This window comes from Phalacrocorax carbo, chromosome 16, assembly GCF_963921805.1.
Source record: "Phalacrocorax carbo chromosome 16, bPhaCar2.1, whole genome shotgun sequence".
In the NCBI taxonomy this organism is placed as follows: Eukaryota; Metazoa; Chordata; class Aves; order Suliformes; family Phalacrocoracidae; genus Phalacrocorax; species Phalacrocorax carbo.
Genome location: NC_087528.1, coordinates 12307773 through 12335695, shown reverse-complemented (window position 1 = coordinate 12335695; position 27923 = coordinate 12307773). Strand labels below are relative to the sequence as shown.

At 54.7% G+C, this 27923-nt stretch overlaps 1 protein-coding gene across 2 annotated transcripts; it reads right to left on the bottom strand.

Annotated features, from left to right (window-relative positions):
- Positions 1–5293: 5293 nt before the first annotated feature.
- Positions 5294–27419, bottom strand: LOC104046843 (bMERB domain-containing protein 1). 2 transcript variants are annotated; one of them, XM_064467070.1, is made up of 7 exons: positions 27255–27419; positions 19269–19389; positions 14141–14214; positions 10629–10743; positions 10437–10510; positions 9337–9451; positions 5294–7727 (listed from the first exon to the last, which is right to left on the bottom strand). In XM_064467070.1, the coding sequence occupies exons 1-7, from the start codon at positions 27328–27330 to the stop codon at positions 7355–7357; spliced, it is 948 nt and encodes a 315-aa protein (XP_064323140.1). In that variant the 5' UTR covers positions 27331–27419; the 3' UTR covers positions 5294–7354. The 2 variants fall into 2 exon arrangements, with proteins under 2 accessions (XP_064323140.1, XP_064323141.1); XM_064467071.1 differs by having other exon boundaries at positions 7638–7727; positions 9311–9451.
- Between the last annotated feature and the right edge of the window lie 504 nt (positions 27420–27923).

The window sequence follows — 27923 nt, the reverse complement described above, 5'->3', positions numbered from 1 at the left end:
GGCAGTTGCATTTCAGCTGGCACGGAAAAGTAAAAGCTGTTGCAACTTTATGCAGCCGCCATGTGCCTATACTTTATATTATGTTCATTCTGTAAAGCAGGGATAATAACTGTCAGGGAGGGGTAAGAGCGGGCTGCCTCTCAAGGGAAGGAGCTAAGGTGACAGCAGAGGCAGGAGGATATCCTCAGTGACAGGACACGGCCCTGTGCTTTGTGAGCAAGAGCAGAGATTCATGGCTGCGCCCAGTGATTCCCACACTAGTCTGCAGTGCTGAGGCAGGTCCAAGGTGGAGCCAGAAAGCCAAGTCAGCAAGGCAAGGTGAGAATCAGCCAGGTACAAGGCTGGGCACAGGCTTACCTGCAGGGCAAGGATCAAGGGCAAGGTTCTAAGCATAAATGCAGGTCCCGAGCAAAGCAGGGGAAGCTCCATGAAGGCTCCACACATGCCCTATCTGTTTGTCCAGCAGTCTGATCCCATGCCTTATCTGTTTGTCCAGCAGTCTGATCCCAGGTTACAAGGTTGTCCCACATCAAGGCTGGCCTTGAGCATAGGCAAACAGACCCCTGGCAGGTGGGGAAGGGGTCGCAGAGCCCGTGGGTGCACTGAGAGCCCTCCTTGCAGTGGGCTGGAAGCCCCACAGTGCTGACATCTGCCAAGAGCCCTATTACTTCTTGTGGCAGGAGCCCAGATTCATGTCCTACTGAAGTCACGATGAAACCACTACTGTGGTCTGGGCTCTGCTCTGCTGAGTGTGTACGAACACAGTCTTTGCTCCAAGCACTGCAGGGTGCAAGGAAGGAAGAGGTGCCCAGTCTGGGAGCAGAAAAAGTGCAAAGGAGCCCAGGTCACCCAGGGGGTGAATGACAGAGTTGGGGAGAGGTTGGCTTCTTACCCATTGGCCATCCAGAAGGAGGGGTATTTAGTTGCCACATCAACAGAGTGGACCATGGCTTAGGGACAGGAGCTGAGGGTTGTGGGGGGATGCTCAGGGGGTTAAGAGGGATGAAGAAGAGATGGGACCTTTGGTAAAGACCCTACATGAGGGCTCTGGGTCTGCAGTGATTCCTTGCATGGGAAGAACTTCCCACCAATCCCAAAAGGCATACTTTTCCTGCTGCCATGCCTGGACAAGAAGACACCCCAGCAAGCAGACACTTTCAGCCTGGTTGCGCTTTCCACCATGGCTGGGACCACAGAGGTGGCCTTGAGAGGCAGGGGGTGCAGAGCGCTTCAGGCCAATGAAAATCGATTTCTCAATGGGAAGCAAATATATTTCTTTTTGTTTGCATGGAGTGATCCAGTCCTCGGCCCCAGGACTGGGCCTCATGAGGAGCATGTCACCTCCTCAGATACAGCAGCTGTTATGTGCCAGGGCTGGATCTGAGAGCCTTCGCCCCACAGCCAGCAGCATCCTTGGATGCTGGCCTTCCTTGATTTTCTGTGAGACCAAATACACAGCAGCAGGAGAGAGAGAAAAAAGCAAGCAGGAGAGAGTGAACCTTGTTGAGGCCCTCAGGGGTCCCAGATGTTGGTAAATGTCTTGTAGAGGCACTGGTGATACCAAGAGCTGCTGCCTGCACTGAAAAAGTCAACTCATGACTCATCCCAGCAGAGATGTTGCGCATTTGTGCCCTTGCATCTCATCTCGGCAGTGACATATCTGAAGGGACCAGGAGCATTCACACCCATCCTGAGAGGTGACTCAGCTGTCCCTTCTCCTCCCACCCACAGCCACCCCCTCACCCACTTTGATGCATCTCACTGGTGGCAGCTGACAGGAGCTAATGGGAGCTAATGGGAGCGGAGCAGCTCTGCCCAGCAGCGTGGCAAGCCTGCCACTCTGCGAGTGATGGTCTGAGGGCACGGCTGTCTCCGGGCTGGGCTTATGGAGAGGACAGACTCACGGGCCAGGTTTCCTGAAGTCCTTTGGTCATTGAGTGCTGGCCAGTTCAGAGACTTGTCTCTTATGTGGATGCCTGAGCTGAAGTCTTCTGAGGAACCTTCGGCACGGGACAGAAAGACAATGAGATACATTGGTCCAACCAGGCACTTTCTGATTTGTTTCAATGCATTTTCCTCCTTTCATTCAGCAGGCTGGGCGGGGCAGTGTCCATCTGTCAGCCAGTACATCACACTCAGCACGTCCCTTACAGCTCTACTTGAAGGCCAAGCTGAAGACCTGTGCTCCTGACTGGTCCTGATGTCCTGTCTGCCCCTGCTCAGCCCCAGCACCCCAAACATGAAGCCGCAGCATGTGTGGATGCTGCTCTGCAGCATCATTTGCCTGAGCTGCTTGGTTCTGTGGCCCCATCCATGCCGCCACATAGTGAAACGCCTCGTTTTAGAAAGTCAGAGACCAGCAATCGAAACCTGAGGATAGATTTTGCCTCTTCTCATGTGCCATTCACAAGCAGAGCAAAGACATCAGATCCCCTGCAATGCAAAGCCTTTAGGCAGGCGTAAGCCATACTCAAGTCCCAGACTGCTGGGAGGCGCTGAACCCTTCTTAGGGCATTGGCCCTCAGATGCAGCACTGTGACCTTCTGACCAGCTGAGCAAGCTCTTGAAAAGAGACCACATCAGGCTGTCTACCACAGGGACTGCAGAGAAGCTAGTGGAGGGAGAAACCAGGAGCCCAGGGATCTCTATCTGTGGGCGTATCAGGGTAAGGGAGTTATCCCTAGAGACCTGCCAGATGTCTTTGTCACGAGCAGGGTGGTGGGACAAAGCTGTGTCTAACACCAGCCTGGATTAGACCCAGCCAAGCTGCTGAAGGACAGGGCGGGGGTGACACAGAAGTGACACTGTCTCTGGCCTTTTCCCAGGTGAGAAGGCATGACAAGAAGGTATTTCCCTGACCGCTCCAGAGATTGAATTCCTGTCCGAGCCATGTCTAGTGCTATTCATAGCCAGCAGCACACTCAGAGAGCTGTGACCACCACAGCAGCACTTTTTGACTTTCCAGCCCACATAATTCAGTGTCCTTTTACAGATGAGTCTACTGGAGAGGCTCTGGACAGCTTAAGGAGATCAGGTTGTGCCCTGGATGGCTACAAGATGTCTAAATAACACAAGTTCCTCACCTCTCCTCCCAAAACTAGGAGCCCCTAAAGATGCCTCTTCAAGAAGCCTTGGCAAGAGATGCTGTTAATGGTGTGAAGAGGGTAAGGTGGTACCTCAAGTGTGCACTGACACTGCCGTGACTGGGGTGAGGGGTGACTGGGGTCAGGCTTGCCTGGAAGGGGATCCAGGGCTTGTAGGGGTGTGGGTGACAGACTCCGGCTGCTCCAGCCTATGAAACTCATTTCATCCTTCCCTGGAAGGGAAGGAAAGCCTCTCATCTAAGCTAAGGCAAAGCCAGCCAAGGCACCCCCAGCCTAGCAGAAAGACAAGCTCTGCTCTGATCACTTGTGAGATGCTAGAAGATGCCAAGCTGGAGATGTGCTGGTCCTAGAGTCCTGCTCCAGAGAGGGGATCAGGGTTGCCAGGGTTTCTGGGACCATCAACCACACTCCCCTTCTCCTGCCTGCTGGAGCCATCCTGCTGGCTCAGGGACCTCAGCACCAGCAGAGGAGGCGGCAGGACCCACTGCCCGAGCACAGTGTTCTGAGCACCGCAAAGATGCAGTTCCTGCCAGCTCTATTCACCTCCTTGGGCAAGGTGAAACCAATATGTGACTCATGATGCCATGGGCTATGGAAGCAGAGACTAAAATTACCTAATCAGGTCTCAGGGTTTCAGTTCTGTGTTGCTGTGTATAAAAAAGTTTTTTGTCTTAATAGCCTGCCTTCTCCTTGGGGAACTGCAAGGTTTGGACTTGTCTGCATTGTATTTTGGGGGTTTGGGTGGAGGTTTTTGTAAGATTTCTTTCTCTTGGCACGGAGAAGAGGTGATTAAAGTATTGGATAAATCTGCAGTCTGTTTTGCCTCTTGTTTATGGAAAATCCCCAGCACACTGAGATGTTGTTATTGGTTTAATCTGGACTCTTGTCAATGTTTCCTCCAGAGCAGCCTGCTATTCCATCAGTGTATGAGCTGGGAATGCCGGTGCTCACTGAGTGCTCTCTGCTCTGCAGGGCAGCTCTGCCCCAGCACCGATGGTGGGATTCCCACCGCCGCCCAGAGCAGCCAGGTGCGGAGGGACCACCGTGCAGCCCCAGTGGCAGGGACATGCTCTGACACAGCACGGCTGTATGGAAAGGCACTGTCAGCTCCAGATCCCTTAGGATGCTCTCACCTGGAGACCTGCTACCTCCCCCCTTAGGCACTCTGCAGGGAGGCACAGGGACAACCCTGTGCTAGCACTGACCGCTGCCTTCAGCAGTGACTTCAGAAGACATTTCAGGCTTGTTAACCCCATGATTAGCACTTACGTGGGACTTGGCATGCCAAGCACCATCGGCTGCCAGATGGCAAAGACATGGAAGTCATTACACCCGAATTAGAGCATCGGTTTCGTACATGCAGTTTCCAGCCACCTGAACCAAGAGAGGCCGCGGGTGCCAGAGCTGCCTGGTCCCCTCTCAGCAGTCGCTGGCATAAAAGCACGTTGCATCTGTGAATGACTGCAAGCTTCCCTGGTGCTACACAACTGACAAGACCCAGCGAAGCATTGACTCTGTTCTGCCTCTCGGCTCCTACTCAGCCCATCTCCCACCTCCTTGTCTTCTCCAGCATGTCCACCATGAGGTGCTTCTCCTATGGCCTTTAATCACCCATCCCAAGGACAGGAAACACCAAAAATCACGAGACCCTACAGTTTGCAGGCCTGCCAGTCCTGCTCCTCCTCCTGAGAGCACCTGGGGGGTGGGATCAGGAGGGGGAGAGTCGGGTGGCCAAGAGAAGAGGTGGTTCAGCCAGACCCCCTTCAGCACTCCATTAAGCACAGTGCCACATGCAGAAGACATTTGATGTTCCACAACCCCTCTATAAACACTACCATTGAGGCTCAGTGAGGACAGAAGGCTGTTATCTGTGAACAAATGCATCAGAAGTACTCAGGGCTCTGAGAATTAAAGGATATTAACCCAGGGCGGCAGTTTCTTGCCTTTGCAAAGATTTTTCAGCCTGGCCCAAAAGTGAAATGTTAGATCGAGAGCCAGAAATGGAAGGGGTGGATATCTTGCTGCAGCAGCAGGAGCTGCTCTGTACTCCTGCAATACCAGGGAACTCCAAATTCCAGCCTGACTTTTTAGGATCTTTTATCTGTTCCACTTCAACCACCCTGCTGTGCCACAGCCTGAGACACCTCTCTGCAAAGCTCCCAGGCAGGGAAAAAATCTACAAACCAAGCTTCCAACAGACATTTATTTGTTTGGGTTGAAATCAATGCACATGAAACAGTGTCGCTCCCGTGTGCTGCGCACCTTTGGTGTCAGTTAAAATACAGGCCAAATAATAGTATCGTAGGACCAGGACAGCAGCCTGCCTCCTTCTCCATGACCAGCCACACAAACACAGCCAGCAAACACAGAACAAAACAGGCCAGGGCCTTGCCCGTCTCCCCCCAGCCATCCTCCCTGCCTGCCCAAGCACTGCGCAGCAGCTAAAGTCTGGCTCTTGGGGCCTTGTGGGGTGGAGGTAGGGATGAATCAGGGGAGCAAGTTTTGAATCAAGGGCTATTCCTTGCCTTTGGCTCCATCTTGGTCCAACCAACCAAACTGGCTCGGTTACTCACCCTTTGCAAGAAGACCCTGGGGAATGCAAGGACAGGGAGGGGGCCTTCTAGGTCTTGAGCCTTTGGTCTGTGTGGGTCAAAGCAAACACCAGCATTGCACCATGTGTGTGACTGCAGAGACCAAGCAAAGCAGCCACCAGGCAGTTTCTGGAAGGGCAGGGAGTGGCCCAATCTGTCCCATCAGCTCCAGGATGGATGCTACCCATGATGGCCTGTCACCCCTGCTTGGACAACAGCCCCAGCTGTGTGTTGCACTTCACTCCATTACACAGGGTTGGCAAAGCAGAGAGGAGCTCTCTGTGACTTAATTTTCCCCTGGGATCTAGAGGATGCTCTCTCCAGCCCACACTGAAGCCTCCCTGAAGCCAGGAGAGCACCAGGAACTGGAAGGTGGTGTTTGTAGGATGCTGCATGCCATTAACAAGCAGCACAAAATGTAAGCAGGCTGCAGACTGACCGCTGCAGTCAACTCAGAGGTGACATGAACCAAAGCAGGGTCAAGTTTGCTAGAGATGACCAGGTGCCACGTTGGCCCACTGGGGCCTTGCACCCTGGTCTGTGAGTGTGCAGGGGGACTTTGTGGACTTTTCTGGCTGCTGGTAAGATCCATAGCAGGATGAGATTCTTTAGGAATGACAAGTGAGTGGAAACCCCCTTGCAAAGGTTAGAGAACAGGTTCCCACACACTGGGTTTTCTGGCAGTGCTGATAAACAAATGCAGGAAGAACTTGGACCTGCTTATGGCATTGCACCAGGAAGGATCCTACCTGTGTTGTGTCTTAAAGGGATGAATGTGCTATCGGGTGCAATGAAAAGAGCCAGATGGCTTGTGACCATCTCACTGGCATGGGCGTGCTGGACAGCGAGCCATGCAGGAACGCCATCTCGAGACCCTCCAGCAAGATGCAGCAGGATTGAGCTAGAGGAATGAGCATTTTGGCCAGAGGGCAACCAGAGCTCTTGGGCAGTCACCCAAATGGGAGGCCACCCCGGGACACCCAGTAAAGCCATAGCAGCCTACAGGGCAGAAGTGCAGGGCAGGAGATGTGAGAGGCCTTCACACCCAGCAAGAAAGAGAGCCTGTGTCCTGCCGCGACGGGCGTTAGCAGCTCTGGCTGTGCCACCTCAGCACAGGTGGATGCTTAGAAGGGACAACAGGAACTGGGACACTGGGTGGCCGCAGGGTGCGTGAGTCTTTTGCACAGGACTTTATGTCCAGCTCACGGTGTCAAGCCCAGAGGCGCTGGCTGGGGCACTGGAGGGCAGGACCGATTGCCCTCCTGGCAGTGAGACTCTCTCTCACCTGCTGTCTCCACCTTCCCCTGCCACTTTTCCAGAGTCCTGTTTGGTTTTTGTTTCCTTCTGTGTGTTGCCCTGTTCTGAATTTTTCTCCTTTTCTCTTTTGCTAGTGAATCCAGTAATAGTGAGGTGGAGAAAGCAACTCATCTGCCTGTAGTTCAACACATCAGGTCTGTGCTCAGGTGATAACTTCACAGGAATTAGCCCTTCATTCAGCCGGCTCTGGGGACTGCCCTTCACGCTTTCCTCAGCTCTACCCAGAGCCATAGAGCACCTCGCAATAAAACCGATACAAGCACAACGAAACCCAGACCAGAGACATTCCCCACCAAGAGTCCTCAGGAATCATCCCGTAGAGACTCACACAGTGGTAAAGGACTAAGGATGAGACATCATCTGTGGCCACAGCATGTCTTGGACAGTGAAGCACAATGTTCTCCAAACATTAGCTCCCAGTGCTTTTTTTATTACCGTGTCCAGGTGAAGGACTACACCAGTCCTCTTTGTCATGGACTCGCTTGCCGCGGCTGCCCACACCTCTTCCAAGCTGAGCTCGGGTGGAATTCGGTGTTCATTGATGTCATGGAGGAGACGACCATTAACGTGGCATGAAGGGGACATGCCATCATTTGAGCTTGCACCAGCCTGCTTGGGAAGTCTCTTCGGTGGTGGTGCTGCAGTGGGAAGCATGAACAATGACGGGAAGCTGAAACTCTCTGAGGAGAGCAGACTGTGGACTCTGGCTGGAGACCTGGGGAGGAAAAGCAAGAGATAGGAAACCATGGGTTGCAACCATGGGATCCACTTGGTGCCCCCCTTCTTCAATGGCTAGAAAGCCAACCCTGATTTACAGAGCGCCTAATGCCAATGAGACTAACTCTCAGGTGTCAGGCCACCTGCCACAATGGAAGTCTCCACTAGTATTAAGGATGAGACATACCCTCCCACAGAGAATAGACACTGGACCTCCATTACCATCATCTTCCTCTTGCACAGTGCTTGTCACACACGCTGTCAGGCGGGCCCTAGCACTCAGCTTTGGCCGTGCTCATCACCTACTGGGTGAAGCCCAGGGATGGAGGAAGGTGTGAGCTCAGTGGGTGGGTGGTCTCACATCCTTGCAGTTTCCCTGTGATGAGCTGTAAGGTCTGGACTCAGCTTGGTGGTGCTGGAGCCCAGAGTTTCACTTCAACTGTATTAAAGCACGTCCTTATAGACATAAGTTCATCTCAGATGTGACTTGCTTCACTTGTGTCCTCATCACACTCTGTCAGGGGTGAGCTCAGCTCACCAGCTATCACCAGTTCAGCCTTTGCTTCATCCCACACCAAGCTGTTTTGCTTGACTTGTCTGCACCCCACAGCCACCAATTTTGGCAGCATGTACTGTGAAGCAGTGCCATGCATAGGCACGAGGATAAGGATGCAGCTTGAGCCAGGCAGAGCTGGTCCAGTAGGGATCCAACCACCCACCTCTGTGAGCCTGGTCACTTCAGCCTCCTTCTGGGATGCGGTGGGGAAGTCCACACCATGCTATGCTGGCAAGAAGCGCCCCTCTATGGGTCTTCTATTCCCTGAGACTTCTACAAAGTGACAATGTTTGGAATGGGTTTATGTCCTGGACCACTGGCAAATGGATGGGGACTTGTCTGGTTGCCCCTCAGCAGCCAGGCGATGGTCCTGCACAACTGACACAGCCTGGCCCTTAGTAAACTTTGTTTTAAAATAATGGGCACATCACTTCATGGTTGGGCACCTGTGGCTGCCAGCAGATGACAGTGATTTAACTGCAACCTGCTGAAAAGGAGCAGGCAGGAGGATCAGCAAGGAGGCACGTGAGGACCCTCAAGGACAGAAAGGCCTGACGGCCTCTTAGGTCTTCAGAGAAGATGCTACAAGACAAAGGCATCGGTGGTGTAACTCCGTGAGCACCAGGTGTGCACAGTACATCTGACCGATAACTCCCTCCTGCACGTGCTTCCAAGGAGATGCCTTGGTGCCTGGGGCACACTACCAGCAGTGCGCCTGGCCCTGCTCCTCCCTGCCCTCCATCTCTCTTCCACTCTCCACCCCTCTATCCCCTCGCCCTCCTCCCAACCACAACCACTGCCGCCTCCCTTCCCAGCACTCAGTGGGGGCCCAGCACTTTTCCCTGATGGCAGCCCCCAAAGCAGGGCTGCAGCCTGGTGGTCCCTCCTGCCCCACACCCACAGCTCCAGGCGCTGTGCGTGTCCCAGACATCAGCGCTCACCCACCCCACACAGGCATTTGGTTATTTCCACACGCCAAGGAAGCCCCTCCTGCCCGGCCCAGCTTCCCGGGATGTGTACGCTACCATGGAGGAGCTGGGGGCTGGCCTACATGATGGAGCAGGTGAAGCCACAGCACTCCTTGAGCAGGGTGAGGCCCGTCTTGGTCATGTACGGTGCGGAGGTTTGCTGCCCCCTGGAAGTCATTTTCTTCTCTTTGACAGGAGCTACAGAAAGAGGAATCGGTGTCTGTCTGGTGACAAGAGCACATGCCCAACACTTCTTCTTAGAGCTTCTTTCAGGGCTAAGATGCTGACCCTCTTCAGACCCACAGCTGGGCATGAGCTCCTGCATCCAGGAGGCACATCAGCATGTGTGCTACAAGCACAGAGACCCTGGGCTGGAAATGCCTCTCACCACACTGGGGAGGTGTTCCTCCAGCAATGATGGAGGCACAAGGAAGAGGGTAGCTGTCAGAGGCCATAAAGAAAGGAGGACTGGATGGATACCACAACTTGTGACCTTAGCTAATGGTGCGATGAAATGTAAGGAGCTGGTTCGAAAGGGTCAGATGAAGTACATCAGCCATAAAAGGACACCTACCCGTCCCCATTCCCATAGGACATGCTGGCTGGGAAAGGCCAGGAGGGAAATGGAATCAGAATCCCAGACTCCCAGGCTGGAAGGGACCTCAGGGATCATCTAGTCCAACCTTTCTAGGCAGAGCACAGCCTAGACAAGACGGCCCAGCACCCTGTCCAGACGACCCTTGAAGGTGCCCAACGTGGCCGAGCCAACCCCTTCCCTGGGGAGATTATTCCAGTGGTGACTGTCCTCACTGTGAAAAATTTCCCTCTCGTGTCCAACGGGAATCTCCCCAAGAGCAACTTGTGTCCATCCCCCGTGTCCTCTCCATGGGACTCCGTGTAAAAAGGGAGTCTCCATCTTCTTTGTAGCTGCCCCTTAAGTACTGGTACGTGGGGATGAGATGCCCTCTGAGCCTAAGCATAACATCTGTACCAATTCAGGATGTTTCCACAATGTGATCTCAAGCACCAGCATCCCCCAGTTGCCATTTCCCCACACCCTCCTCAGCAACAGATGGCCTTCATGTAAACTAGCCCCATGCAGAGCAATAAAATCTGGGGGACAGTGCTTAGAGAAACTGCCAGAGAGGTTCAATGCAAGGAATAAAACTCATCAACCACCTACTTGCTTTCTGGAGGTAGCTTTTGGAAAGCTTACTCTGCAGGAACTCTGCCATTTCTTTGTCTTCTTCTCTTTCCCTGTGGCAAAGAGCTTGGTTAGCACTCAGGAAGGGAGTAGCAAGGCATTCAGGACCATCTGGCAAGACACGGTACAGATCAGATGACAGACTGTACTGTCCTCAGTGCACCCAGTTACCTGAGCCTCTCAAACTCCACATCATCCACCAGGAAATCCCGTGTTTCCACCAGCTTGTGTATCTGCTGCACCAGCTCCTCTTCCCTCTGCTTCTCCTCGTTGGACTTCTCATTCTCTGCAGCACAGGGAACACATTTAACGCACCAACAGGGGCCACCCTGCCTGTGCCAAGGCTAAGCTTGCTCTGCTTCTGCTCAACCCGGGAGCAGATGTGAGAGTAGGGGTAAAAGCCAACCCGGAGTAAGCACCTGGATCCAGATACAGGCTGCTAAGTAAGCAACGACTTCATCCCCCAGCCACCCTGGCTGGAATCATCAAACTTTGAATTTTTAGCTTCTTTATCAAAATTTTCATGGGGTTGAGCACTGCAAGATGCAACTGTGAGCTTTGCAGAGCAGAGGAAGGGCTCCTCAACAAGGTGACCTCTGTGGTGGAAGATGACCATGGCTCACCCAGCATCTTCACACTGCACTGCTGAAGAGGCTGGGTACCGGGTCTCAACAAGCTCAGAAATGCCAGACCCTTCAGCGAGGATGTGCTTAACCCACATTTCCCATGCCAGCACACGCAGCCGGTCTCAGCTTGGCCCTGAGCTGGGTAGGGGTCCAGAGACCTCTGAGCCAGATCCTCCATGTGGCTGAGAAACCAGCCAGGGATTCGGGTGCGTAGGGAATTATCAACAATGCCCTGATGCCTTGGGAACACCTCACACCACCATTTATCCCATACATACAGAGACACGAAAACCAATGGGATGCACTGTTTTGGTAGCCTTATTCCCTTGCTGAACACAGCCCCTGTGATCTCATCCTCTACATCTGACCTTTCAAACCACTGCCAGCCCCATTCCCACCCCAGTGACAAGGACGCCCACAAGTGTCTGCCAGGCTGTTTTGAATGTGTTAGCCTTGGTTGTCACCTGAACCCCCAGACTGACCTAGCTCGAGCACGGTGGGACCCACATACCTTTGGGCAGTGAGTTAGTGAAGACTTGAAAACTCTCACAGCACTGTGAAGTCATGTCCTATATAAATTGGTACATAATGGTAAGTGGGATATGTGAAGATGACAGAGATAGGGCTAAGGAGTGTTAAATATGAATGGAGAGCTACCTTAGGTGGAAACTATGACTGTGCTGAAGCTATTTAATACCATTTCTGAATTCAGCAGCCAGCTCCAAAATCAGTCCGGCACAGGACAGATCAATCCCCAGTCTCCCTCCAGCTGAATAAAAATGCAGTGAAATTCACAACATGGAGCAAACCCTGTAGGCTGGGTTTCAGCAGTTGCCTAAATTAGGTATTGATTTGTAGTTTAAAGTCTGCCATATATTGATCGGAGGTGCTGCTGCAGGGGTCCATGTAGCGGGGACTTCTCATAGTCATCGTGTTGTTAGAAACATCCCCAGCAAACAAAGGTTTCTCCTACAATTCTGGGCTTGTGCAGGGAGTGAGCTCAAGCTTCCTGGCAGAGAAAGCTGATCTGGACTGGGGTGTGGGCCACAGCTCCTGGCCTTCTACCATGAAGAGTTACTGTAAAGTCACCCGGCCGTGGGCACTGTCCTGTGGAGGAGCTCCCACCTGCCTGGTGGGAATAGGAGCATGTACGGTGTCATCTGGATGCAACACAAATCGGAAACATCAGGCTGTACATAAACATACCAGCTGTTTGGCGTTAATTAACAATCTGCATTCCTGAGTTAGAGCATGGCAGAGGTAACATACCCGCTGTATAAACACTGCGGTTTTCCCCTGCCTTGCTGATGTCAGAGTCCGTCAGGACCACAATACCTCTCCAAATTATTAAAGGCACCTTGGTCTGGTGAGATTTCAAGCCACAGGTCTGGCTGAGCTCTGAGTAAGCACTGACGTGTTTGAGTCTTTATCCGAACCAAAGTTCAACACCCGATTTTTACGAATGATCTGCTGCTATAGTCTCACAAGACCAATGATTTGCTGGATTTTTCCAGCACAGTCTGATCTGAGCCAAGTTATAAAGAAGGCAAAAACAGCATCCCTGATGCAAGCAGCATTTTTTCTCTCAGCTGGATCTGGGAATGCTGAAGAGGCTAGAAATGAAAGACCAAAGGAGATGAAGGAAAGCCGGCCACATTTCTCAGGCTTCAGAGAAGGCCAAGTTTATCTCTGGTCCTGAGCCATCATTTAGGTCAAGTCTTGCTTTATGAACTAGAAGGTGTTTGAATTGAAAGCTCACAGGAGACTCGGGTCTATGTTTTGCAAGCAGCTCTCATTTTTACGGCAGAACCCTCTCCTCCCCTGTCTGAACCTCCCTCTGGATGCAGCCAGGTTGATTCTAACCGATCAAGACCTGCACATGAAGCAGCAGTTGGGCTCTAACTGCGCGCTGAAGATTCACAAGCACACACAGCATCGCGAAACTAGGGCATTAGAAAGGGTCACGGTCTCTTGCCTCCCTTGGCTTTGAGATAACCTTTGGGTACAGAACCGATGAGCTGAGCTGCTGCTCTGGGAAACAGAAGTGCACAGCTGGTCCCTTGTCTTGCACCCAGGCATCGCCCCTTGCTACACGCTCATTGATGTCAGTGAGTGCAGCAGCTTCAGAGAGATACTTGTGGTGGTCTAGATCTTAATGCTTGGATGGGTACAAATAAGCAGGGATGTGTCTCCCATCTGGGTCTGAAAACACACATAGAGTGCTTACTGGGGGCTGAACGAAGATGCCCTAGGAGGAGGCACAGAACAGTGACGGACACAGCTTGTGGGGAAGCCTTTCCTGCTCGTTCTCATTCAAACCCCGAGCTGTTTGGCGTGTGCCTTCATTTGAATATTTTGGCTGAGGGGGTTCCTTTAGCGAGCCAAGGTTTGATCTTTGTTTGCCTCTTTTCAACATCCTGAGTGATGAATTCACCTAAATCAGGGACATCACTGAGCCCCTTTGGCATGACATCTCCCTAGCTGCAACCAGCAATCCTCCCCCGGCAGCTGCTGTCATCTGCCCATCACTGACACGCATTTCTGACATGGCCACAGCAAGAATTCATTGCTTTTCACAGACTTGAGGCCTTTGAAGGCATCTCCCCTCCTGCTACCTCCAAAGGGGCCCCTTCATGGGGTGGTCTGACAACGTCCCCTGCTTGTCCTCTCAGTTGCTTTGGGGATCCTCCTCGGTATACGTGGCAGGTCCCACTGTGTCAGCATTCATTGCCACCTCACTAAGCTCCTGTCCTGCTCCTATACCAGGACCCACGCTCTTCCTCAAAGGACTCGTGTTTTTAACTCCTTTTCTGTTTCCTCTGCCCTTCAGCCCAGGCCCGGGCAAGGACTCCCTGGCGGTACTGCATGCAGCAAAGCTCTCAAGAAAGATCTCAGGTCTGACCCAAGGAGCCATGTTCCTTGATGCTGCCTGCAGCGGCAGTGTCTCTGGGAGCATCCCGGGGTGGGAGCTGTTCAAGGGCTTCTTGTATTTCATAGAAGCCTTTCTGCTGATTGCAGTGGCAGGGTGCAGCTCTCTGAAGCTTTACAAAGCCTTACCTGGAAGGGCTATGAGTTTTTGAAGCTCCTTTTTCAGCCGGCTGATTTCTTTACAGAGCTGAATGTCATCCATCCTGCAGAGACACAAATGAAACCACTGAGGAAAAGACAGAGAGAAAAGGTTCAAAACCTCCAGAGCAACACCCAACAAACACTGGAAGGCAATGCACTCAGTGCCTGCGGCAGGGAGCACAGATTTACCTGCCTTCCCACACGAAACGGCAGTCCATTTCATCTCAGAGCTTTTGTTGGAGCTTCACGGGTTGTGTCACTGGTTGTTGGCAAAGAAAAAGTTTCATCACTCTAATGACAACGAAGCCTTATTAAAACCTGGCACTTCCACATGCAGTAGCAGCTGTGCTTCTCTTTCTCCCAAAAAATAATCCCCAGACAGCAAATTCCAAAACCAAACGGAAGCTGCTGCCACATAAAAAAATCTGACTTTTTTATATTGCCTTTCTGCAGAATTAAAAAACAAGGTAGAAAAATGGAACACAACAGAGGAGGGAAATGTGCAAACTTTGCAGGTGTCTGCTGAGAAACAAGGTCATTTCTACAGGAGAAAAGGAGCCTGCTGAAGCTGCAGGCAGTGAAATCATCTCCGGCTCAAACCACACGACAGCAGCAAGACACCGATGAGGATGTCTCAACTCAAATGTCAGCACCAGCTGCTGATGGCGCGAACGGGGGATGCGCAGCCCTGTCCGTGCTGGAGGCAGTTTGATGATGTCTCGGAAGCACCACAGACACTCAGCCCGCTCCATGGGTGTACCAGCTCAAGCCCTGCTTGCTGCTCACTAGGGCTGGCAGAGAAGACTTAACCCAATTTATTTATTGATTTGTTATCAAAAATCTCATGTCTATGCCCTCACTAAAGCCGTGCTTGGACAAGTCTGAGAAACGATGGCATCTGGCCATGACAAGCATCGCTGTGCTCCCCACCTCCCGACCTCTCGTGCCAGCAGGCTTTAGAGACTTCCTTGCTTTGCCCTTTAGGGTTCTTTCCTCAAAGTCCTCCTGCTTTCTGCCAGCAAGTCATACCCACAGCGAGCAGCGGCCCAAGGGGTGCCCTGCGCTGTCTGCCCTTCCAGTGGTCTCCAGGGTTGCATCAGCCTAGGGCCAGCCACATCTCCAACCAAAGGATGACAAGTCCAACCCATATGATACTTCTGCTCGTGCTCTGAGCCCTCCCTGGGCTCCTCACACATTATCCCTCACTGGGAAGATGAGAAAAAGCCAATGCTGCTCTGACGTGGCATCCCGAGCCTCGGCGCAGTCCAGCCAGCCAGCAGCAAGTGAAGCGCTACTTCCTTGGCATTAAGGTACCCGGGAACTGAAGTGTCTGATCAGGGCTTTTGGCTGTTGGATCATTTGAGAAGAGTTTTTTAAAGCCCTTGCACCCCGTGGCAAGGCGCTGAATCTCCTGATGAGGGTTGGACTGTTGAGCTGGGATTTGGAATGCTTCTCCAGGCTTACCTTGGTGTGGCTGAGCCACTCTGGCCAGACTATCTGGCATCTCCCCACCTCTTGTTACCTGGCCTGAAGTTAAGAGAAAGTATCTCCATCCAAAATCCAGCCCCAGATTTTCCAGGTGTAACAGGCTCCCACACCCCCAGGACCAGAAATTGCTCGGTTGCTGCATCCGTGAAGCAACCCCTTCACTGATACATCAGTCCTCATGCTCTCAACACACGTCTTCCAGGAGCTTGGAGCCAGCAAAGGCACAAGAAACCCCACGGCAGAGGGTCTGGGGTCAGGCAGCGCGTTCAAACAGTGCTGAGCAGCTCCACCAGCAGAAGAGGGGGTTCCAACCATCACCCTGAGGGAGATGTGGACACTCTGACCAGAAGCATTTCCTTATGACAGTGCAACTGATCCACCTGTATCTAAGGGGTTCCTAGACCTCACAGACTTGTGACTGCAGCCCTGCGTGTTTTAGACAATAGACGTGGGCGCTGAACCATGAGCAGTCTGTGCTGGGAAAATACCTGGTGGCACAAACCTCTCAGCTGGAGACCACAAGTCTCTGGTACAGGATTTGGCCCTGCACTACCCTGTGCGCAGTGCTGTGCCTACACGGGGTGGGATGGGAAGCATTTGCACCCATTAAACATCACGTTCAGTAACCAGTTTCATGAGGAAGATGGTAAGCACCAACATCGCAGGGCACAGTGGTTGTACCATCTGTACTGAGCCTGCAAGAGGAGCAGCATGTGCAAATGTTGACTGCAAGGAATCAGCCGACCCATTTTCCACATAGCCAGAGGCACCATACATCCTCTTAAGCCCTACCAAGCACCCAGCATCTTAGCACAAGCTTCCCAAGGTCAGCCAAGCCTTCGATGCAGAGGGACTCCTTGGATGCTTTGCAGGGCACATGGGAAATCATCCAACCCAGAAGAGCACAGCTGAGATTTCTAGCAAGCACCATGGCCGTGAGTGACGAGAAACCCTAATGCATAAGCTGTGTCTACAGATAATACATGATTGACTCATGAGCTGCTGCCACCTTGAACAGATGTGCCTTTGGTTCCCTTTGAAGCGTGCGTTCCTAAAAGCCCTGTCTGCATCTCCAATAATCCTGCTGGCCTTCCACTGAGTCACGCCGTCCACCCCTTCTGGGATGAGTCATATTTGCTGGAGCTACTTGAAGATGGAGCTTTGTCAGCTGAGCCGACGACACCAGGAATATTAATTAGGGAAAGGAAAATAAACAGACTGATGAAGAGGGACCCTGTGAGATATTGCTGGAGGAGAAGAACATCCCGGGTACGGGAGAAGACTTCCTCTTGGCTCTGACAATTTTTGCTCTGACGGCATCTTCATTTGTTCGCATACTGCACTGGGCAGCTCCACCGATGCCGACGTCCGGGAGCTGCATGTGCAGGACAGGGAGGTCTGTTTGTCCTTTTAGTGCCTGCTCATAGTCCTGTGGTGGCTCAGCCCTGAGCTCGTACAAAGAGCACCAGCGGGGATGTCTGCACGGGACACGTGGGCAACGGGCTGATCGCTAGTGATACGCTTATTAAAATTAAAATAAACAGTCAAATGATAACCGAAATATTATTAAAAATAAATCAGAATTTAATTCTGTAAAAACTGATAATGAGAAGAATAAGTGGGCAATAACAAAAATTTTCATTTCAATAAAACCTGGGAGAGATTGCAAAGACAGGCACCCAGAAGGGGGCTGCTGGAGCTGAGATTGCTTCTACCACCGGCGATAAAACTTTTTGCAGCATCAGCCGTAGCCGTGCTACCCCTGTGCGGCCCCGGGGGGCGGATCGGAGCACTGAGCGGGTGAGGTGCAGAGCTGACTCTCCCACAGGAATGTCAGACCTTTCTTTTTGCCCAATAAAATATATAGAGAAATACTGGGGACTTTGTTGTTTTCCACAGCACAGACATCTCAGAAGCACTGGAGCACTTTAGTCTGACACTTCCAACATGAAGCGAACGCCGATCGCTACCCGCTGAGGTCACTGCCCCATCTGGCAGCACGCCACTGGAGATGTCCATTGCCCTGAGACCCACAGATCCTGAATATTTCATATTTTCCCCCCATTGGGGAAAAAAGCCCCTTTCAGCCTCAACTCCCCATCATTTTTAACCCTCTCCTGCCAAACCCAGGCCTGGGGATCCCTCTTCTCCAGCAGCGGCGCTGAGGGAGGCCCTTGGCTTTCCCCGCCTCGCAGAGCTGCTGATGCTCGAGTTCCCCCCAGCGCCTCCAAACCACTCCGACATGTAATCCCAGCATTGACAAATTTCTAAGTGATCGCTTTTGCACCCGTACCCACCCCAGTATGTGACTTCTGTAGGTGATTTCCTTTTGTTTTCCCAGGGCAAGCCAAGGAAGAAAACAAATAAAAGGAGAAAAAAAAAAAAGCAAGAGGTGTGAGTTTTGGCAGCACCTGTGAGATTTAGGTACCAGTTGCCATGGAAAGCATTTAAGAACTACACTTTTTATGACTCCCAAAGATCCTTTTCAACAATATATTCAGGGGAGCTGTGCCTCAGAGAAGTCATCACTCCAAATCTGAGCCTCTAAACCACAGTCCAGCTCACAGCTCCCCCAGACAGTGGATTTACACAGGAATTTCCAGGCTTTGGTGATCCCTGTAGTGCAGGTACCACTGGGGACCCAGACACACTAAAAAAAGCAGCATATCAAGTGCTGCAGGCCAGTAAATATGACATTTGTCATGACCAGGAAAGGATCCCAAGCTTTGTGCTGACCTGACAGCACGGGACCTCGGGACTGGGCCGACTACAGCAATTTAGTGGTGTTAAAAAGCTTAATCAACCCAGACGATGAATGCTAGTCAGTCCTTTTCCTCCCAGATACACCAGGGGAAAATGTTCTTTATCACCCTGAGAGCTGGTTAGTACCACTGCAACACTGTCACTATTTGATTGCCCTAAATGTGAAACGCCTCTGGTGTTTTACTCAAAAACTGCTTTGATTATTGAAATAGACCCTGGAGAAGGTCCCTCCCTCTGCACCTGGCTGCAAAGGCTGTGCTGGGAGAAGAGAGCAGGATGCAGGGTGGGGATGGGCATCGGGCACCGATGGTGGTCCAGCCCCGATGGGTCCTGCTGCCCCCCCCCAGCCAGGGGATGGGTGAGCAAAGGAGGAGCTGGGAGGACGTGTAATACTGCAACGTGGAGAGACTAAACTGTGGTTGCGTGGCTGTTCGACGGCCAGAGATGCTGGGGCAAAGCACTCTCTCCAGACAGCAGCAATGAGCCACCAAACGTCAGGTCCTTCCCAAGGCCAGCCCAAGAGCCACGCACTGGGGAAGAGTGTGGACCCACTGGAAAGATGCGGTACTTGTGGTTGAATACGGAAATATTTTACTGTAGTTAAACCCATGCCCTAAACTCTGTTTGCACAGCTCAAATCATCAGAGCATCAGCGGCAGCTTTGTAACAGGGACCCATTCGAGCCCCTTCCAAGAGCAAGGCCAGAGCAGAGGGAGAGGCTGCGCTTCCAGGTGGAAAACAAGGCGGAAAGCAGCCTGAGCTCTGCTCATCCCCAGGGAGGGTCCATGTTTCACTGGGCAGGCATAAAAAAACAGTGGCGTGAGCCTGGGAAGGGGTGACAGTGCGGGAGGAGGCAGGTACTCACATGTACCGCAGCTCGGACTCCCTCCTCACCAGGATCTCCCTGATCCTCTCGATTTTGAAGAGCTCCCCTTCGATGTCGTCGATGGTGGTGGTCGAGTCGGCCATGGAAACAATCTCGTCCTCTGCAGATGAAATGGGAGCCACATTAGCCAGCAGGAGATGTTAAACACGTGCTGAGGACAACGGGGACCATAGGGCTGTCACGGGAACCCCCCTGCAAACACCAGACCAGCGTAACAACTAAGCACGTGCAGTTTTAAACTCGTTTTCAAGCTTCTTGCTACCCTGCTGGGTGCTGCAAGAGGAGACAGCCCAACGGGCACATGGAAAGTCACCGACATAAGCAAGGGCATTGAGCTGCTGGCCACTGTTTTGCCTTTATTTTTGCTTTGTGTGAGGCTGGGCACCGGCACAGGTCTGCTCGTTGCTGCGTTAGCATCAAAGCCAGTTTGGCTTGCTGAGCGCAGCTCCAAACACACATGCAATATGCATGAAGTGTCTGCATGAAAGAAGACCTCAGAGGCCAGCAGGCCACCTCATCTGAGCTTGCAGCTCTCTGAGCCTTAGAAATGAGCATCGTTTCATCTGCTTGTGCTGGCTATGCAGCACACCCTGCTCACACCAATGTTGCAGTGGGCTCTGCACTGCTGAGAAAGCTCCAAATTTCTGGGGTCTTCCCCTCTGCTGAACCGCAGGAGGCCAAGGGAGCTAAAACTGCTGGAGAGGATAGGAATATCTTTTTCCAGAACCACATAAGTCTCAGGCATCTCCAGCACATGGACAGACCCCCAGAGACACGAGCCTCTCCTCCAGTGAGTGCCAGGACCAAATGCTGGACCCATATAGCACAAAGGCGTCTCCTAAGGAGTTGTGGAGGTGAAGCTCCCACAGCTGGTTCCTTTCCATCACAGGCTGGATGAAGATCCCCTCGTGATCCCAGCTCACTGGGGGAAAACGCCCCCGTGGTACCCAGCCAGGCCAGTTAGGCTCCCTTATCCTCTGGAGTGCTGAGCATCATCCTCTGTAACCCACTTGGGGAAGCTGAGGCAGGGAAAAGGGATGTCATTTGCTCAGGGCAAGAGGCAAGAGCCTCGCAGCAAAATGTGGGGAAAAGGGGCTGTAATTTATACTTTAGAAGAGTGCAGTGGCAATCCCAGGGACAGACAGGACCAGAGCCCAGCAACCTCGATCCACTGCTCTGACCACCAGTTCTGCCTCCTCCCCTCTACTGGTTGACCGCAGATGTCCCTCTGACGTCCCGTTGGTTTACACAGGACTGTCACACTGATCTCGCCATGGACGCCGTGCCGATTCACGCAGTGCCTGCGAGCCCGCACGTCCCACAGCGGCTCCCAGCCCGTTTTATGGGGATAGCTGAGGTTTTGCTCCCAGGCCAGCTCCCAGCCCCCAGCCTGGTCAGGCTCTCAGGGACGCATCACTGAGCTTATTATCAGTGACATGCAGCAGCACATTTATCACACACAGGCTCATCTGTCTCCCCTGTGATGTGCACACAGCTCAGGTTGGGGAGGGGGGGCTCAGCAGCTACAGCAAAGCCGGCCTATGAGAAAACATTAAACATCACAAACATCAGGGGCAAATTCTGCTTCCTTTGAATCTCCACAGGACACATCTCCCCTCCGAGACTTTGCCCGCTTGCAGCCCTGGCACTTTCCCTGTGCAGGAAGAAGGGAAAGCACAGCCACGGAGCACCAGCCATGGGAGCAGGATTTTCTGGGCAGCTGAGGTCTGGGAATGGGAGATGTCAGAAGCAGAGTGTGTGGCTTGGGGATCCCAGATGGGACCCAGGCCAGTGCTGAGCGCTACAGATCAGGAAGACATTAAAGCACAAGGCAAAACACTCTGCACTCGCTGGTCCTGATACTCGGACTCACTGACACTTGGAGATTATCCCCCTCTTCCCCTAGCTACAAAGGCTGCATTCAGTCAATGCCAGCTCGTTGAATCCTCAACCATTTCCCATCCTAAGCTGTCAGGGTATTGTCAGGAACCAGTGACTGCTCATGCCAGACCAACAAATACATGGGCTGGACGAGGTGTGGGGTTGGGTGAGCTGCCCTCCATCAGTTCTTGCTCAGTGCCTCTGCTGCAGATTTGCACAGAAACCCTCCCTCAGCCTTGTTTCTATGGGCCTGAAGGGGGTTGCTAGGGGACCGGACTGTGGTTGCTACAGGATGAGGATGCGGTTGCTAGGGGACCGCACTGCGGTTGCTAGGGGACCGGGATGCTGAGGTCCCTCATCCGAAGCATCCTGCTGTTCTGCCACCCAAGAGCTCCTCTGGCCTGGGATATTTTGCTGCACCTGCACCCAGCGCTGCCGAGCAGCTAGGGCGATGCGCTGGGGACGGGCAGGATCTCCCTGCAGATGACAGCGGGCACACAGGTAACGACACACCTGAAGGTGCCGATGGTACAGCCGGCGTGTGCTTGTACAGCACTGGCTACAGAGGCAGCCAGCCACTCCCTGGGGCTCCAGACCTGTCAGTAAAAAGCTGCATTGCTCCAAGTGTTGCTTCTGTGACCAGGCTAAAATGACAAGGCTGATTATTCTACAGATGCTCCTATAAACGAAGATACGAGATTTCATTAGCTGAGGACACGTTTACTCACTCCTAGGAGCACAGGGGTGGGTCTGGAGGAGGGGGACTGTCACTCCTGGCCTGGGTGGGTGGGTGAATAACCCAGAATATCTTTGATCACTGGTGGCAGCAGTATTTGGCTGAGGTTATCAGCCAGCTGTTTCCCAGTGGGTGAGCGCAAGGGCTTGAAACAAGTGTCAGCATCACTTTTTCTGCCTTTTCATCCCAAAAGCTCATTAGCAGAAGCCATCCCAGACAGGAAAGGTGAATCCTTGCCTGTGTACATGAAGGGAGGAGGTGGCAGTGCTGGGTTGCTCTCCCTCATCTGCAGCAGGAGGCTGGGATGTGATTTCAGCCCATAGGCAGCTTCCCACAAGAGTGAGAAAGCTCCTGGCTTGACCGTGGGTGGGCTCCCATCAGAGGCAGGGAATGCAGCATGGCTGGGGACCACCCAGCCGCCCTCACGCACCCCTCCTCCCTGGGTACCTTTCTGTAGGACACTTCCCGGCAGCCTCCCACTGCAGGTGTGGAGCTTCCCGTGAAACGGGGGCAGCGGACAGGACTACACCGGGCAGCAGAACAACGGCTGCGGGACTGGAGCTGGAAGCAACCCTGCCCTTGGCTGTGCCCTCAGGGTGGCGTGGTCGGGGTCATGGCACTCCGCGTCCCTCAGGCGAGATGAGACGAGTCCTCGGGCACACCAGGGAACTGCTCACCAAAGCAAGCCCTGGACAAGAAGCTCTAAGAGGACAGTCATATGCTGGAGCTGCTTAATTCAGGGCAGAAGCAGAGGAAGGGCAGTCGCTCCTGCAAAATGAAGCCCATGAACCCTGGGAGGGAGTACGTGGACAAGCGGACACAGAGCTATGCCTCTGCACCAAAATCATCCACTAAACCCCACAAAAAACCAGTGAGTCCACACAGGAGACTGATGTGCAGCTGATAGGATGGTAAGATGAACTTGCTAATGGAGAATCCTTCCATCTGCCAGCACCAGCTTAGGACTAAGAACTGAACATCGGAGCAAGGGCAGGGGCTGGAGCACGGGACAGATGAGGAGAGGCTGAGAAAAGCAGGTTTGTTCAGCCCAAAGAAGAGAAGGTGAAGGGGGCTCTCACGGCTATACCCACCTACCTAATGGGAGGATGCAGAGAAGACGGAGCCAGACTCTTCAGAGGTACATAAAGATCAGACAAGAGGTGATGGTCTTCTCTGGAGACATTCACACCCTGCCTGGACGCGGCCCTGTGCCCCTGCTCTGGGGGTGCCTGCTCCAGCAGGGGTGGGACGGGGTGAGCTCCAGAGGGCCCTGCCAACCCCCACCACTCTGTGAGTCTGTGATTCTGTGATGGGAACAGCTGAAACATGGGAAATTCCACTGAGATACTAGGAAAATGTTTCTCCTCAGGTTGTTAAGCCATCGGAACAGGGAGTAGACAGGCTGTGGGATCTCCATCCTTGGTCCAAAATACATAAAATCATTAAGGTTGGAAAAGACCTCTCAGATCATCAAGTCCAACGGCCAACCCAACACCCCCAGGCCTCCTAAACCATGCCCTGAAGTGACACGTCTACAGGGTTTTTGATCACCCACAGGGACGGTGACTCCCCCACCTCTCTGGGCAGCCTGTGCCAGGGCCTGACCGCTCTGGCAGGGAAGACATTTCCCCTCATCTCCAACCTAAACCTCCCCTGACGCAGCCTGAGGCCGTTCCCTCTCGCCCTGTCACTGGTGACTTGGGGGCAGAGACCAGCCCCCCCCTCACTCCAGCCCCTCTCAGGGGGCTGCGGAGAGCGAGAAGGGCTCCCCTCAAAATACCTCCTGGACAAGGCTGTGAGCAACATGATTCAACTACTAAGCCTGCTTTGAGCAGGGGTTTGGACACGGTATCTCCAGAGGCCCTTCTCAATCTAAATTCCTCTCATGAAATGAGATCAGTTTGTGACGACTGATTGGGACGTGCATGGATCTTCCCTGCTAGCTCAGGACATGCTTCCTCCAGGCAGATGTGGGGTGATGCTGAGCTCCGAACCCCAGCAGCCCCAGGCATGGGCCAGATCACAGCCTTCCTGAGACAGTGGTGAGACCAAAGGTCTCCGTGCACCCACCAACCCGTGTGACAGCAGTGACACCACACAGCAGCCACAAACGGCAAGTACAGACACTTGGAGTGCACAAGGGATTAAAACCCAGCATACCCTGAAAGCAGACAGCTGAGCAAAAAACCTCACTGGAAATGGTTTTGCCAAAGCTGAGAATGCATTTCTTACACCCCGCCCAAGTGCCTGGCACCAGCAAGGGCCTAAGGCAGGGATGGTTATCAAAGCTGTGATCAAGCTCACAGTCCTGCGTCTCCCTTCGGGCCACGCTGCCTGGGGGTCCCTTCGCTCCCCCAGCTGCACCCAGGACAGCGGGGCCAGACACAGAAGTCCACCCTGTGCTGCCCAAGCAAAAGGAGTCCTGACTGGCACCATTTCAACCCAGCAAACCAAGGAAGGGGACAAAGCTTCGATTTAAACTTGGAGATGCTCTAATCATTGCATACGGCCCAAGGGAAGCAAGTATTGTTAATATGGAGTATAATAGCCAGAGAATTCCACTCCATATGGCTTTGGTGAAAACATTTAGACAGCCAGCAGCAACCCTGAGATGAGTCACAGCAGCAACCAGCACAGGGCTGAGTTTCAAGCGATTTACTTCATTATTAAAGTTGTGCGATTGATTGACAACCCCCTGGGGAGGGGGTCAGAGCTCTTTACTTGGGCTCCATCCCAAGAGGGCTTTAACTCAGCCGTGTGCTTTTCTTTGCCATGGAAAGCAGCACGGGCAGGGGGCATTCAGTCCATCAAAATCAGCCCTCGCTCCACAGGCTCCATAACGAGAGCGATGGTGACCCGCTGCCCGGCTCCGGGGCGGCCTCATCAGAGGCGGTGAGGTCCCTGTCACCCAGACTGCCGGGCAGGAGGGACACGAGCCTCCACGGCTGCCAACGCAGGGCTGTGCGCGCTGGTCCCAGAGGACAGCATCATACTCAGATGGGAGCGATCACAGCTGCAGGCAGCCTGCAAACCACGGCACCGTGCCAGCGCCCCAGCTGCCCCCTCTAGTAAAACCAGGGAGAGACATGCAGCCGTGGCCCGTTGCAGCCACGGGGCATCTCTCTGGCTGTGTTTGTGCAGCCCTTGGCACAGTCAGCACCACTGGGGCCACGTTAGCCATAAAAAAGACTAGAGTTCACAGGTGAGGTACCCTGGGATGACTTACGGGGGGTATCGCTGGGGTGCAGCCCCTCTGCAACACCCCACTGCTGTGTGCACACTCCCCATGTCACCTCCTGAGCCCAAGCAGGGCAAGCGGCCGAGCGGGCTCAGCGCTTCACAGGGCGGCCCTGAGATTTCCTGGGACGGTAGCAATCAGCAAAGCAGCAGTCACGAAACAGACACCAACCATTGCCATGATCTCACCCAGCCTGAGGGTCCCCCAAGGTCTGGGATTTTGCAGAACTGCACGGAACCAGCAAACATCGCAGCCACCACAGCCCTGCTCGCAGGCGCCCGCGGAGGGATGCCCAGGCCATACCTAGAACCCTGAGTCTCACAAGTGTTTGAGCCTTCCCTGGAGCACCCTGCTGTCACCCAGCTGCTGGGAGCAGAGGATCCAGGCGACAGAAGTGCCCAGACCCCCCAAGGGCAGGGTCTCCACATAGACTCTTCCCAGGCAGGGGAGGTGTCAGGGGGCGGATACATATTGCCATGCTGAAAGGCACGAAGGAGAAGGACTAATATTTCAGGCAGCTCACCGAGGAGGTGAGCAGCTTCATGGGCAGCACCCCCACACAGTAGTGCCAAGCAGGATGCTGGAGTTTGTTCCATCCCTCCTTCCCTGCCTTTCCAGCTGCCTGTCCCTGCCCCGCTGGGTGCAAGGGGCCGAGGGGACGCAGAAGGGGATGGGGAAGAGGAGAGGTCGGAGGGGTGTCATGGCAGAGGGGCTGCAGGAGCCTCCCCTCCCCAGGATGTTGCCCACAGCCCCGCATCGGGCCCCTTCCTCCCACTCCCACCCCACGGCTGGGGACTCTGCCCCGGGTAATCCCCCTGGTCGGTGTCCGCGCCCTCTGCCCACCCCATTTCATACTGGAGGAACTGGTCAGCCAGGAAGAAGGCAGCGAAGGACGGGGTGGGCACCCCAGCCTCCCGGTCACGGCCGTGCCCACAACCGGGCATGGCAGCACAGTGGCTCCGTGTCTCTCCGGGCAGCACCAGCCGGATGGCGGGCTGCATCCCTCCTGCCACTGGGTCGCTCCCTCCAGCCATCCCTCCTTCCCGCCACCCCTCCTTCCCTCCATCCCTCCTCCCCTCCAGCCATCCCTCCTTCCCGCCACCCCTCCTTCCCTCCAGCCTTCCTCCCCTCCAGCCATCCCTCCTTCCCGCCATCCCTCCTTCCCTCCAGCCATCCCTCCTTCCCTCCGGCCATCCCTCCTTCCCTCCATCCCTCCTTCCCTCCAGCCTTCCTCCCCTCCAGCCATCCCTCCTTCCCGCCACCCCTCCTTCCCTCCAGCCTTCCTCCCCTCCAGCCATCCCTCCTTCCCGCCATCCCTCCTTCCCTCCAGCCATCCCTCCTTCCCTCCGGCCATCCCTCCTTCCCTCCATCCCTCCTTCCCTCCAGCCTTCCTCCCCTCCAGCCATCCCTCCTTCCCGCCATCCCTCCTTCCCTCCAGCCTTCCTCCCCTCCAGCCATCCCTCCTTCCCTCCATCCCTCCTCCCCTCCAGCCATCCCTCCTTCCCTCCATCCCTCCTCCCCTCCAGCCATCCCTCCTTCCCGCCACCTCTCCTTCCCTCCATCCCTCCTTCCCTCCGGCCATCCCTCCTTCTCTCCATCCCTCCTTCCCTCCAGCCATCCCTCCTTCCCTCCATCCCTCCTCCCCTCCAGCCATCCCTCCTTCCCTCCATCCCTCCTTCTCTCCATCCCTCCTCCCCTCCAGCCATCCCTCCTTCCCTCCATCCCTCCTTCCCTCCATCCCTCCTCCCCTCCAGCCATCCCTCCTTCCCTCCATCCCTCCTTCCCTCCATCCCTCCTTCCCTCCAGCCATCCCTCCTCACATCCAGTCCCTTCTCTCCGTCCTTCCTCTCCCCCATCCAGCCCTTCCCTCCCTCCATCCCCCCTCCATTCACCCCTCCCCTCCGGCCCTCTCCCCCCCGTCCCGATGGCCGCGGCGCGGGGGCTCCGGCGGTGCCGGTACCGGTACCGGAGGCACCCGCGGGGCTCCCTTTGGTGGATGAAGCCGCCGGTTCCCCCGCCGGGTGCCCGGGGAGTCCCGGAGCCGCCTGGGGAGGGGGGTAAAGTTTGGCTGGAGCAGCGTCCCTGCCCGCCCCGGTCCCGCCGCGCTCACCTGGCCCCGCGCCGGCGGGCGGCCACCGGGTGGGCTCCAGCGATCCGTAGCGGGCGGGGGTGCGGCTCCCCTCCATGCCGCAGCGCTGCCCGCGCCGCTCCCGCCGCTCCGCTCCGCCGGGGCGGGCGGGGGCTCCCGCCGCGCCGCTCCCGCCGCCCCGCGCCCTCTGCCGGCCGCCGACCCCGGCGGCCCCCGGGCCCCCCCGCGTCCCCCGGCACCCCCCGCCCCCCCCGCTCCCCACAGCGTTCGCCGGACACCCCCCCCCCCCCCGGCCACCCCTGCTCCCCACAGAGTTCCCTGGGTCCCCCCCCCGGGTCCCCCCGCGCTCCCCGCTCCCCTCCGCGTCCCCCGGCCCCCCCAGACCCCCAGCTATTCCCGTGTCCCCCCCGGGCTCCCCACTCCCCCTGCTCCCCTTCTCGTCCCCCAGACTACCCCGGCCCCCCCCCCCACATTCCCGGACCCTCAGCTCCCCCATGGTCCCCCCAGGGTCCCTGCTCCCCTCCACATACCCTGGCCCCTCTGCTCCTCCTGTGTTCCCTGGACCCCCCAGCCCCCCGGGTACCCGGCCCCCCCCATCCCCCATCCCCCCCCGCATTGCCACCCAGGTTATTTCCCGGGACACCCCCACACACACCCCTTTTTAGCCCAGACTGGCTGCTTCGCATCTCC